The 14,527-nt window shown below is 41.7% G+C and overlaps 1 protein-coding gene across 1 annotated transcript in view; it reads left to right on the top strand.

Annotated features, from left to right (window-relative positions):
- CCDC195 (coiled-coil domain containing 195) overlaps positions 1–13,978 on the top strand; it is a 172,665-nt gene extending 158,687 nt beyond the window's left edge. The window contains exon 3 of the mRNA XM_069620362.1: positions 12,244–13,978. Coding sequence (XP_069476463.1) covers positions 12,244–12,376 — 133 coding nt within the window. The 3' untranslated portion in view covers positions 12,377–13,978. The remainder of the gene's footprint in view (positions 1–12,243) is intronic.
- Positions 13,979–14,527: the final 549 nt, after the last annotated feature.

Genomic DNA, 14,527 nt, shown 5'->3' with positions numbered 1-14,527 from the left:
AGTCAGAGGGTCACATGGCTTGCCTTCCTGCCAGAGTTGTTGTGGTCATTCACACCCAAATTAGCATTTTCTATTCAGTTCAAGGAACTCATCGTTTCTTGCTCAGGGCAGCAGAGGAAATCTCCTCCCCTTCTGATTAACATGCCAATGCGAAATGCTCTCCTTTTGGTGGGAAGGAACCTGGTGTGAGTTTCTCAGGGGAAGAAGGCCTCTTGGAAGTTTTAACTGAATCAGGTTACCTTCTGGTCAATTGTAACATAGTTCCTTGTGAAAAAAATACATTTATACATTTAAAATAAGCAAACCCATCTTTACTTCCTGTCCTTTTTCAACATGAAAATCAATGTGTGGCACTCTTATATGGCATTTTGATGGAAATCTCTTCTTTGGCATAGTTTGAGTTCAATGTTCAACTTTAGACATGATAGGTTTTAAATTGCCGGCTTCTGACAGAGGTGAGTAACGGTACACCCATTTTTGACAGATTTCTTTCAGCAAGCAATCTTCAATGTGGATTTTCCTCTGATAAGTGTACTTCTGTGGACATTGTATTTATGTGGATTCTTGGAGCAGAATGATGTTCAACACCCAACAAGGAGGTTGGATCTTTTTGGGTGGTTTGTGAGCCATGATTTTTGCAATTTTGACAACCAATAAAAACAGATTTTTAAAACAGCTCTGTGTTTCTCTTGCAATGATTGTGCTCTGTGGGTAGCCAAGTGATGGGTTTTGGCAGTGGTCTACTGTGTTACCACTGACATAGGCAAAAGTGGATGGCGGCCTATTTTTCAGATTTTTACTGCACACTTTCTGGTGATTTGTAGCGAGCAGCATGCTTTCCGGTGACCATTATGATGTTTCTGCTGCAAGCAATGCACAGTAATGTTGCAGGTCTTGGACTGGTGGGTTGCGACATCCCACACCTCTAATCCTTTGTGAGTGATAAATATTCATATCTCCTGGTTTGTTTCACTTGTGTGCCTGAGGATGTTATTTTGAAGGTCAAGAGGGGCATCTATCCTACCTGTTTACTACTACTGTTGCGTTAAAAGTAAAATCACAAGTGTGCTCATCTTTGCAAGACTCTAGAACCCCTCCAATGTTCTGTATGAAAGTGCATGTACTTTCAGCAGTTTACTCTAAGGAATGTTTAGATTCAGTCTGATTTTGAAGCATGCACATTTCTGCTTCCAAATAATTTCACTTTCAATACGTGCTTGAAATGTTCAAAAACAAGTGGCCAGAATCATCAGGAGGGCATTATGTTTGTATAAATGGTCCGTAAATTGTTATTAATAACATCATACAATCTTGGTATTATTACACATTTATAGTCTAGACTGGTGAAAATTCGTCAAACTCCCATCTTAAACTATTTTAACTCAGACAATAGATTTGCAGTTTTAATGTAATGCATCACCATACACATGACACTCCGTTACAAATCACCACAATTTAAAACTCTCATTTGAACTGGCCAAACCTTATATTAACCAAATTATGTTGTGAAATTGTGACTTAAATTACAAAGTTATTTCTAATTTTCCCAGACGAGGCTGCATAGTCCACAAGCACAATAATACGCTCATTGCCCAAGGTAGTCTTAGAGACAAAGAGCCTGATTTACAAATGCATGTTTCAATGGGCAAGACCCATTGAAAAACGTGTTATAAACCAGGCACCAATTGTCCACATTTGCTTACAACTGGTCCTGGGTCAAGATGCACCTTGGTCAGACCTGATTTACCACTTAATGGACTTTCAGGCAGGGCCTTCAGAATTCATCAACATTTACTCCCATCTTATCCGTTATATTATCTGCTGTCTTGTCACTCCAAGGTACCCTGAAGGATGCATTCCTATCGGTATATTGTGACACAAAAGTCCAATGATAGTTAGGCATCAAACTTCTTCTGATGGTGCATGCATCCTTTCACTGACGGTAAAAGAAACGTTCTTTGGGTAGATCTTGCAACTATGTTGCCTCTTTGGTTGTTGCCTGTCTGTGCAGACCTTTAATGACAGGGCATGAGTTTTCTGGATTCCTGTGGTTTTGGAGCATAGAGGGTCTTCTTCTGCCTGAAAACCATCCTGTTCAGGCAGACTTCTAGGCCGAAGCAAAGGCCTTTTATTTCTTCTTAGGCCCAACTCCTGGGGCAAAGACACATTGTACGCACTAGGTTAGACACTCCCCCACTATCTACAGTATGTAGCTTAGCTTCTATAAACATAAACTCACTGTAATAGCTTGGTTCCGCATCCTCACAACTATCACTTCAGAGTCGTGCAAGGTATTGCCTAATCTGCATTTGACCACACAGCCAGAACATACATCTTCCTATGTCCTTCCATTGCAGTGTCATTTAAACCAAGGAACACTTTTGCTCATTCCCCTAGATTCTCAGGATCACAGAGAATTCACCAGGCAGCTGCATCTCTTGTCTTACAAACATACTTTTCATTGTGATATTAGTACATGACCTGTTGCAAATACGTCTGCATATTGGCTGAGAGCCAAACCTGAATCTGTGGGTCTCTCACAAGAAAATCAAATGACACTTTGTACTCTCTGTTCAGTATCAGGATGTACTGCTTTGATGCCCGGGTATGCTACATTACATTCTTTTGCGCTCCTTTTACATGCAGGGTCCTGAGAATCTGTTGCTAGCAAGAAAGAGATAGCCCAGTAATAACCCTAAAACAGTTGTGACAGGTAGAGTAAACAAATAGAGACATGAAAGGTAGACATCCAGTAACAACAATGCACACAGGGCGAGAGTTGTTTTCCAATGTTCTACCCAGGACATGGACATTAATGTCATGGCCTGGCACTCTTTATTGCCCAAGATTCAGACGGCTATGTCCTCAAGGCATCCGCTTTAATTGTGGGCACCACACTTTGGATAGAAAGTTTAGCTACTCTTAAGCAATTTTACACATTTAGTTTGTGTTTTAATTTTTTATTGTTTTTATTGTAAATGGGTTTCTGATACAGTAGCAACTAGGAGTACATTTAGTGGAGGTACTCTTGTGTTGAGTTTTTTCCATTCAGTTTTCTATAAGTTCGACAGTGCATCATGATTGGCTGTGTGTGTCAAGTCAATGCATTTGGTAAAAGTAGGAAAGGTAGATATGTATTATATACACTCTGTCCCCTAAGGTAAGTTGACAACCACAGGCACATTGTTGTAACCCAATACTTGGGAAATAGGGTTAGTTGATTATTGAATTAATGGATATTTGTTGACCATGATATGTTGTGGTCACATATGGGGTATGCTACTGTGCTATTTTTAGGTTCTACAGTATCAGATGAATCAGCGATGAGTATATTCTGAAAAGGGCACTGCCAGGCACTGAATCTCACATCCTCAAGAAGAGCAGAAAAGGGTATATATGCTGTTGGTTCTCTCATAGGCAGCTGTTGAGATAAAATATATACCAAGGTATAGATTTGTTCAGGGAGGGTCCAATGAGGTTTCAACAACCTTGGATCAGAATGGTGGGTACTTGCTGTGGGGTTCAAAGACAGCCCCCAGACAAAAAGGCAACTGCATTTTGCTACGCTGGGCCTAAACATGCAGAAATACTTTCTTGGAAATGTGAAAGCACAATTTTGACTGGCAAACTGAAAGGCCAGCAGTTCATTTTCAAACTGCAAAACAGAAAAACGCTGTTTGCTTTGATAAAATTGAGAGACCATGGAAAATGTCTGGATTCTGCAGCTTGAGCCCAGGGACATGGAAAATGAAACTACACAGCAGAAGTACATTTAAAAGCATATATTAAGGAAATTGATAGCTTGTCACAACTGTTGAACTGTGTGAAGGAAGACTAAAATTAAGTATGCTAAATCTGTGAATGACAAATGACTAAAATCAGAGGCCTTCCTTTCCCTACAGTATCAAAAAGTGAAAGGCACTTTTCACAAAAAATAGAGCAGTATGGAATGTGCATCTGGGATTGAAAGGAACTGTTTTCCAATGAAACTCCAGTGACTGTGACAGTTTAATATAAAGTGTCATTTAAAGAGGAACATTGATGGCATGTCACCGGAGAAATCTGCATATGATTTGAGGTCTAGTATTAAAAGGCCTCCTGTGTAAAAGAAATTGTAACATGTAAAATTGCAAGTTTCTGTTCAGGAGAATAGCTTTATTTTCTGTTGCAAACACTCAAACAGTGTCCTCCACCCCATATTCTATCTATCTAAAACATATTTTGAAGCCACAGCCCTGACCAAGAAGGAGTTTATGGTGGGTTGGGGCTGGTTCTTAAAGTTAAGCAACAGATGATCCATTAGCCATGGGAGAAAGAATGCTAATAGATTAATTTCAGTCAAAACCAATACAGAGAGCAGATGTCCAGATCTCATGTTAATTTGGGAACCAAAACTTAATGTGCAATGGAAGTCAAAATATGCATATATGTTTACAGGTTGCCATAAGTTTAAATGGAAAATCATAGTTTGTTTATTTTCTCAGGAACCATAAATCACACAATAATGGGACGAATAACAATGTAAAGCCTACGAAATTCCTTATGTGTTGATTTAACTCTCCTAAAAATGTGATCTTGAAAACTAAAGTTATAACCTGAAATGTGATTATAGCGTGCCAAAAAATGTCACTAAGCAGAGATTCGGGGAGATTATAGTTTATTCAATTGGATATCTGGCAGAAAATGTCAAGTTGATAACTGTTATAATTCTTGAATACATCTAGAAAAGTCCTTGTTTGAACCTACAGCCTCATTCAGACACGGTACTCATCTCATTGGGTATGGGATGGGCAGACCATTTCAGGCATATATTTATTGTTATGCTTAACTGTAAAATAAATATATTTGCCATGTTAGAATTTTTAAGTGCAATCATTGAAATGCGTAGAAAAGTGAATTTCAAGGGGTGGGGGGGACTTGGAAACTGAATGAACCAATCAAAGAAAAGAGGTTTGGCCTTCGGTAAGGTGATGGAAAACAGTTCACTACTCCCTATCAAGGGCCAATGAGCTGGCATGCTATCATTTAGACATTTTTGTGAGAGTGGTGAAAGATTCATAAGGGGATGCACAATGGAAATCAGGGAGACTGCCTGAAATTACCTTGATTGGAACTTCTGATTTTAAGAGGAAATCAGGAGAGGGGGACAGAGGCTGAGATCTATAAGCAGTGTCTGCTTTGGCACTCTGCACCTGGCTACCCTCTGATTTCTGGCCCAGTTCCCTGCCCACCCAGTCACAAACCCGCACTGCCTCCTGGAAACCCTTACACTTGGGTCTGTATCTGTAACCCTACAGTCCCCTTACCTGCACTTATCTGACACTCCTTGTCTGCGCTTTAAATCTTGCACTTGCCACCTAGGTGGCTGCACAACCAGTCCTGTTGTCATTATACCTTGCGCAGCACTTTCCACATGTCCCCTCTCTCTTGCACTTTACTCCTTCCCTTCTCTGCTGCACTTGCGCTTTCGCAATGTCACTGGGCCTAGTAAGATCATTGTTTCGTGCTCCCTTGTTCCCCTTCCTTGCCTCGTCATGCTCTGAAAAACTTTGTGTATGAGCACCAAAAAAATAAAATATCATAACATATCTATGGCCAAAGAAAGGCAAAATAGATGGATTGAGCCCAGAGAATTTCCATGATTAATATTGGATTCTGATGGTCGCTGTCCTCTACCTGAAAGTTGACCTGAGCCTTGATGTTCTTTTCCCTGAGCGTAAAGTCAGAGATATTTATGTTAGTAAATGTGTCCAACAAAACCAAGTCTTGTGTGGATCTGTTTGATTCAATAGTTTTCCCATTATTGATTGGGTGGGCAGACAAAGTAGACCCCAAGCATTTTATTACCAAATATTAACTAAATTAATTCCCACATAGCCAAATTACATGGGGTGATTTTGTTAAAATTCAAAATGAACAACATCGCTTCCAGTGTGGATAAAGATATCACCTGTAAAGTAATTGGTTAGTCCTATTTATTTTTGCCAACCCCAAAATTCCCCAAAAGAGAGGGGTGCATTAAAAACAAAAAAATCCCTACTGCTTACTATTCACCTGAACCCTGCCCTAAAGCAGAGGGGTTCCAAATGATCATCTGAATATCTGTGTTTTATGTGCTAGGACAGAACAGTGTCTTCCCAAAGTTAAACAAAGTGGAGTCAATGATTTAAAAGCATGCCTTCTACTGAAAGTGAGAACAAGGCTCCTGAGAGAAGGGAGATTTTGCCTTTCATATCGGTGAAAGAAAAAGCGTTTAAAATTAAAATTAAAAGTGTTTGTTCTGAAAGGTCTGTTGTGCTATACGACTGCCAGCATTGCTAAGAGTGCAGCGCCAGTCAACATTTTTCTTACATGTGATTAAGTGAAACGAAACTGCTAGCATTTCCAAGTGTGCAGGGAGATTAAAAAGACAGAGTGCTGCATTTGTGAAATTGATTTTGCAAATGGGAAAGTGTTGCATATTATTTAAATTAAACTTCATAAAAAGTAGAGTGTCAAGCTTATGATCTGGTTCAAGGTTTCCAGGTGCTACATGCTGTTATAAGTGAGCCCCAGGCAAAGTGTTTTGACTGTACATGTTGTGGCGCTACAGAGTTTGTGATCTGGGTTATCCTGAACCAACTAGTGTTTTCAATTTGTGAAAAAATAATTATTAGGAAAGAAAAGCATTTGGTCCATGGAGTGCTATTCTGTAATAAATATCTATTCTTTCTATATACCGGCCTGGTTCTTGACTTATCTGTGGCACATTGGTGAGGGTTCTCCGGGGTATTGAATGAATCACAGACAGGACTAGATTGAACATAAAAAGGAATATTGGTGTGGTGCTGTTGGTTGGGGGGATTGGGGGCTGAACTTCCTGTACTGAGTGTTGATGCATACATATGTCCTACATTGCTAGCAATATATTTGTAGGTATTCAAAATTCTGTGAGTGAGAAATTGTGCTGCCAGAAGTTGAAGCAGGATATGGAGTCCCTATATCAACGCCTTGCATTTTCTCATTCAGTGTGTTTGTACAGTAGGTGGTGACAGAAACTCAAAGTGGGAGAGCCACAATGGGTATGTGCGAGATTTATAATATCAATGGATTGGCTAGACCTGTTGCTCTTTGTTATATTATGGTTCGATAATCACACCGAATGTTACAGTGATGCATCATACTTGTTGATCACTTCCAGCTCAGACTGTGTTTCTGGCACAGGGCAAAGAGGCAAAAAGTCTGTGCTTCAAGGCTCATTCGCTGAACTCCTCTGAGACTTCTCAAGGAGGCTTTGAGTTTCAGTCAAGTTCTGAAAGTAGCCTTCGGTCTAGAGAGAAACCATTCTGGCTTTAGGTTTATCAAAGCTAGTCTCCTGCAGTTTAGCATTATACATCGAAATCTCTATAACTGTTTAGGGGAATTTTACACCTCAAAAGGGACCATTTAAAATATATGCAACGAGCAACAGGGTTTAAAAAAAACAGGATTGGAAAAGCACGTACAGTTTGGAATTGATCTTGTTGGCAACTATGTAAAATGTATTCAGTTAAAGTTTCACTCACTTCACTTGTTGACTCCTTCACAAACAGCACATTCCTTTGATCATTTCTTGGGAGGTGATTTTTAGTGTACCTTGAAGTTAAACTATTTTAGGTGCTAGGATTTTCTTGCAAAATGTGTTCCCATCTATGCTGAGTCTGGTGCACATTTCTCTGCAAGTGTGGTAAATATGTGCTATGTATTCAAATGCAATACATTGACAGCTGTTAGGAAAGATTTCGTAATTGTAGGGAATTTTCCTTCCATGTGGCAACCCCTAAACTTTTTGCTATTGTTTTTAACCTTGTCCTTGACTTTGCCAGAGAAGTACAGCCTTCTGCCGCACTTCTCTGGGCTTTCGCTCCTTTTCTTATGGGGAAACTGACATGCCCTTAAGACAGTCAGTACCGGGGAACGCTGTTTCCCGTAGTTTCTTTTATCGTGTTGCGGCTTTAGTGCAACATGACACAAGAGGGCACTGTAAGCTAGGTTACAGCTCTCTTGGGTCTCTAGCCTTCTACAGACCCTAGATACTCTTTTAGGATGGTATTTGATCGGTGCAAGTCATTCAGGGACTCGAATGGTGGCAGCGATCGTTTTGTTTATTTTGAGCTCCTTTTGGCGTTCTGAGCACGTTTTTTCACTGAACCCAAAATGGTGGCCTGGCTCTCCAAAATGGCCAGACCACGAGGCTCCTTTGTCTTGTCCACTGACCGTCTTGCTCCCTTCACCTTCCCCAGGTTGGGCGACCCGGGGCCTTCCTTATTTGGGCATGTACTTTCCCGCGAAACGTGGTTGCTTTCGCGGGCTTCTACATGTCGTTTGTGTGCCTCCAGGGTGTGGGCTGGGATGTCTGGTCCCAATACACATCCTGGGTGCCAGAGAGTCTAGGGTGGTGTGAATGCCTGGGACCACCGTGGTCCGTGATTGGTCCACGTATGGTATGTGTGTTGATGAGCGGATCTCCCATTGGCTCCCCTCCGTTTTGGCGCGAAGGGAACCGTGGATAAGAGGGAGCTGGAAACACCACTACCATGTCGATCTCCTGAGTTCTCACGAACGAAGGAATACAGGAGCCAAGTATCCTGCAACCAAGAGGCTGGACCGAGGAATCGCTGGTGACCCGCTGAAGGAATCCTCCTTTGCACTGCTGTCGTCCTGTGAAACCCTTTCCTCCTTGGATCGAACCAGAAGGCCTGTACTGGTGCTTCGACCTTTGGAATAGCAGGAACAGCTATTCCCGGCGACTTCATCATCTCCTGCCAAGTAAGCCTTCGGAAGTGTCTCTGGGCCATCCAGTTGACTGACCAGCTTACAAGGGAATCCTGCTCTGTAACTGCCGCCAGGTTGTGTTGTATTTCGAGTCCTTGTCACTCTCCCACGCTTCGTACACTTGGCGTTCCCAAGTCTGAAGGGAGGAGTGTACATTTGGCTTGAATACACACGGCCGCTCCGTTGTCCTGCTGGGGCAACAAAACTGTGCTGGTTTCGTCGATTGGGACATCTTTTTGCTCTACACGACTACGAGGCGTTCCCTGCACTTCTGAACCTGCCAGCTGCTGAAACTAACGTGGAGAAGCCTGGGTCTGCTTGCTTCGGGGACCGGTGAGTAGTTTAGCTAGGATCTGGTCGCCCTCCTGCAGTATCCCATTGCTTTTCCCTGCTGTGTAAAAACAGCACCCTTTTGGCCGTACTCGCGCTCTGCTTCTGCCCGCTGTGGAGGCTGCGCTTGAGTTGCGGAACCTGTTCTCCTTCTGCTGTGCACTAACCCGAACTGCCTGACTTCCTCCGAAGAGCTTCCCCTTTTGCCCGTTGGCACCGGCGTGGCAGGTACTTTGAGCACAAGGCTCCACTCTTCGCAGGGCTCGGACTTCCATCTAGTTAGGTGCCTCTGAAGGCGAACTGAGTCTAAAGCGTTATCGCACTGCCTGTTTTCCTTTCCTTTCAGGTGGACTACATATTTCGTGCTTTAAACGCTTGCGACTGTGTATTTGTATATATATTGTGTTGATATGGTATGTGTTGGTTTAATATTGTGATATTGTGATTTTCTCGCTACGGTCATTATTTTAAAGGCCTTAAAATAAATGTGTATCTATTTTTGATATAACAACTGTTTGGAGTAGTTTGTAAGCGCTCTTGCTTTGTGTGCTCATTGCGGGCTTTCAGTCACCCTCACCCCTCTTGAGACCTAGTCTTGACCGCCGCGATCGCTACCTTGATTGGTCTGGCTTGTCCAGAGGTTACCCTGTTCCAAGTAATTAGGTTGGCCTTCTGAACTTCTGCGCCACCAGGACAGAGTTCGGAAATCCGTCTTAACAACAGCCACTTGCAGAAACAAGTTAAATAACTATTATTTTACTATGATTTTTAATAGGAACAGTGGCATGGTACCTGAAGTGATAACCTCTGTTCTCCAGGAAATTAAGGGATGCTTTATGTTTGCAAAATAATCGATATGATAACGGCTATAAGAATGTAAAAGGTCAAGCTCATAAAGAAATATGGCCTGACTCCCTTTCTCTCTAATTATTAGGTGTATTACCAAGTTTGGGAACATGAGGAATGAACCAGCGATTTGCATATCCTATGATGCATGGAGATTTGACGTTTGTATTTCAAATTTTATAATTTTAGGGCAGGCCTCTTTCAATTTTTAATACAAAATCCTTAAACAAAATTAATGGTTATTCTGCCCCCTGTACAACTACAGAGCAACACCCTCAACCATACACTAATCTCCAAGGTCTTGCCCATTTGGGTGAACTTCACACAGTGGCTTAGAGCTCTTTTCTTAATTCGCTGGCTCTGAGCTAACAGCTATCATATGAAATAACTTTCAGACAGGAATCCAACAATAGAGGAATCAACTGGCCTCCACCACGGAAACACCTCACTCCTTCGCCAAACAAACACTCCCATTAGCTTCAGTGACAACTTTTAAAGAATTGACTTTTTTGTATTTTTTAAGAATTGTATTTGTATGGCTTTAAACGGACGACTTATTTTTCTACACCAAGAAGGCCTGAAGATCCAACATGTTTTAATAATAAAAATGTTTTAAAAAACTGTGCATCACCAGGATCAGAGCACCGTTCTGGCACTGATAGAACATTTCACTATTGACACACTGCATTGATTCACACTCCCTTCAGCTCACAAACTGAGGCTTCAGGCTATAGTAGTCCCGGACAAGAATGGGGTGCTACTAGGCCACACCAGTGCAATTAACATAATGCAAATGAGATGTTTCCATATGTTTCTCGTTTCTCGGTTTTTGTCATTTGCTAATGCCATAGAACCTTTTATAAATCAATATCAAAATATGTTTCAAAACACAAAATGATGTCAACTATAGCAGCAAATCAACAAGACCAATTCAATACACATGACGTATTTCTCTAGTGAATGTAGCCTTGATGATTGTCAGCCAGCATAACTAAAAGGAAAATAAGTCTAACTAATCACATGAGTGTACTTTGTGTAGTATGTTTTTGTAGGCCTTTGATTCTTCCCACGATTTCGTTCTGTAGTGCATGTCTAATCTTTTGCTATCTGGTAACGCTGGAGGAAATCCCTTCGCAGGGAAACTCATTTATAATGACAGCAAATGTTATTAATAACGATTACTTGATAAAAGCAATCATAGGTACATTTGACACACAAAGAATTAGAGCACTGCAGTGCAAAAAGAGTAACAATAGTAAAATAATTGTATATTGTGGCTCATTAACCATGAAACGCCGGTGGAAGTGCCTAATTGTCTTCTTAGGCCTAGTAGGCGGACTGTGATGTCCGGCACCACCATGTAATCAACATATGACATATGTGGATGCCTTTTGTCAAGTGGTTTTAACAGGAGATCATAATAACAAAAGGTTAAATGAAATAAACCTTTTCAAGAAATAATGGTTTTTGAGTGCTTGTGAAGGTTGTAGCAATGTGTGTCATTCCCTATTGCATATTGACTCAAAGAAATGTTCATTTTCTCCACAAATGTGGGTATGAGTCTTATTAGTTGTGGTAAAGCGGGAAGCCAGAAGCAATGGGGACCCCACGTAAATGTTCCCTTATGTTGACGAATACATTTTTCAAATTGCAAATAAACACTAATTTGAAGGACTGTTAAGTTTATGATCCAACATGAGAACATTCCTAAAACCATTCAGTTCAGGTTCCAATCTAACCTGCTGACAAACACACAACATCACAACAAAACTTCATGATATAACTCATATAATTGTATCTTGCATCACCAACTAAACGAGCCACTGTATACTCTTGAGTCAGCTGATGAATATCCTGTTTAGTGCATGCACTGGCTTTGACTCCTGCACATTAGATAATATGGTGCTACTCAAGGTACTGTTTCAGTTGTATTGCTTATGTAATACATCGAGCTTATCAGTATGTTGAGAGCCCAAGTACAACCAATATCACTCTTGGGATGACTTCATATGAACATTTTTATTAACTCCTTAAAATAATCTATACACAAGAGAAGGAAATGTGTGATTGAAAGAGAGCAATTCCTCAAGGAGTTTTACTGCCCATGTTTGATTTCGATCAAATATGCTAACGTGGTTCTTGTTTTTCCACTAACTGCTGTATTATTGTCTTGTAGGCCAAACAGAGTCAATATTAGAGAAACTATAATTAACCAAGTAAGAGAAGATGATTAAATTTAACGTGTATCTTCATTGTTTTGTCTCAATCTCCTAGGGGAAATGTAAAGGCTGTCAAATTCCTTCTTCCAGTGGACATGTCATCTTACACTGAAAACCAGCGTTCATTCAAGTGTCCACAAAACCAGGAATCACATCCGCTGAGCACAATTATAGAAAAGGATCCTTGAAATTGAATCGTTAAAGTACATTAAAAGCACATAGTCATGATTTAAAAGTCAGGGGGCTTAATTCACAGAACGTTTTACAATAGGGCGTTACCTTCATAAATCACTTCTGTGAATTAGGCCCAGTGCCTTCTTTCATTTGTTCTGTGAAATTTAATACAATGTGGTGAGTCGCGGATTGGCAAACATTGTGTTCAAAGTTTTTGACAAGAAGACAAGAGCCATTATTACATGTCAACACTTGTCAAGATGTCATCAGTTGACTATTCCTCTAACATTTTCCTACAGGGAATTATTCTTCCTTGTGGACTATTAAACGTTTTATTTTTGTATTTTTTAAGTAGTGTTATTCACACACAAGCCTGGTATTATTTCTGTAAAAACGTAGACTATCTCAACTGTTGAAAATGTTTCAAAGCTGCTTACACATGAATTATTGAAAATAACATTATACAAATCTTAAAATCTGCCATCCTTTGTGTTTTTTACAGCATGTTGTAAATGTTGTAAACTATTGCTATACGTGTTTATTACCGCGTTTAACATATTACTTTGAAACGCTAACATGTACATACATTTATGAAACTGGGTTATCTGGACTAACTGTGACTAAATGTTGCATCAATTGTATCAATGTCTGGTATTATTTATATGCAATCATAAAAGTACTTAAGGCCGCCTCTGTGACCCTTGCGGCGTGAAGCCCTGAGGCGGAAAGGGCTGAGGACTTGGAGCTGTTTTGCTATGGCGAGTGCAAAGGAGAAAGGAGGGAGTGAGAATCTCAAACCTATTCAATCTATTCAAGCACACAGAAGAGGGGACAGGTGCGTGTGCCTTTAACAACTAATAGCCAGCTGGTCAGCTGACTACTTAAGGCCGCCTCTGTGACCCTTGCAGCATGAAGCCCTGGGGCGGAAAGGGCTGAGGACTTGGAGCTGTTTTGCTGTGGCGAGTGCAAAGGAGAAAGGAGGGAGTGAGAATCTCAAACCTATTCAATCTATTCAAGCACACAGAAGAGGGGAGAGGTGCGTGTGCCTTTAACAACTAATAGCCAGCTGGTCAGCTGACTACTTAAGGCCGCCTCTGTGATCCTTGTGGCGTGAAGCCCTGAGGCAGAAAGGGCTGAGGACTTGGAGCTGTTTCGCTGTTTGGCGAGTGGGCGAATGGCGGCAGCGCCGTCTCCAGCTTTAAGGACTCATGCTCAGAAGCGTCGTGACTGTGCTGGAGTTCCAGCTGAAACTATAGCCTTACAGCGTTCTCAAATTATTCCCAAAGTAAGTCGCTATTATTCTTGCACCTCTGATGTGGTTGACTGTTTTCCGGAACCTGACTTTGAATCTGCACATCATACACACTGTGATACAGTATTTGAAGCACCCATTATTGCATCTATGGTCACGAACAAACCTGCGTATTCACAGGAGAGAACCCGTTTGACATCCGGCGTTACTGGTGAGAGCAGCACTGCACTAGTTAGCAGCGCTGACTGTATCGATAGTGTCAGCACCGAGCATATTGTCTTCTCAGTAGTGCTAAATGCTAATCCAGTAAATGTTAACGGGAACGAGTCTCCAGAAAATATGGTTAACACTCCCCCCCACGCTACGTCGGTATTCAACACTCACCCGCTCCATGATCCCGCGGATGTCAGGAACGCCGCGGATACTGATTCGGAGGGGGCGGGGGATGTTGGAAGGAAGAGCTCGCTGCAGAGCGGCCTGAGTGCCGTTGTGCGTGGGGTGGGACCTGGTGATTGTGGAGAAAGAGATACTCCCCCCAGTGGAGACTGTGTGGAAGGCTTGAGAACTCTGTCCTCGCATGGAACCAATCCATCAGAATCATGTAAGGCAGCCGTTCAACCGAGGTTGGGCTGCCAGGATTCCATGCCCACTATAAAGGAATCAGAAGCTCCGTTCATTGCAAGCTCTCCATTGAGTATTAAGAAAAAATTGGCCACTGGGTCCATTCGTGAACCAAATGATAATGACAATGGGCCTCATTACACGGACGGCGGTAAGAGTTTACCGGTACCGGTAAGTGCACCGGTACCGGTAAACCCTTACCACCTTACTACGAGGTCCCTTTGCGGGTAGGTACTTTAACACCTGCTGTTTAGCAGGCGTTAAAAACCAACCCGCAAAGGGACCTTGGTGC

Source organism: Ambystoma mexicanum, chromosome 10 (assembly GCF_040938575.1).
Source record: "Ambystoma mexicanum isolate Mex_15411 chromosome 10, UKY_AmexF1_1, whole genome shotgun sequence".
Lineage (NCBI taxonomy): Eukaryota > Metazoa > Chordata > Amphibia > Caudata > Ambystomatidae > Ambystoma > Ambystoma mexicanum.
This window is presented reverse-complemented; position numbering and strand designations above follow the sequence as displayed.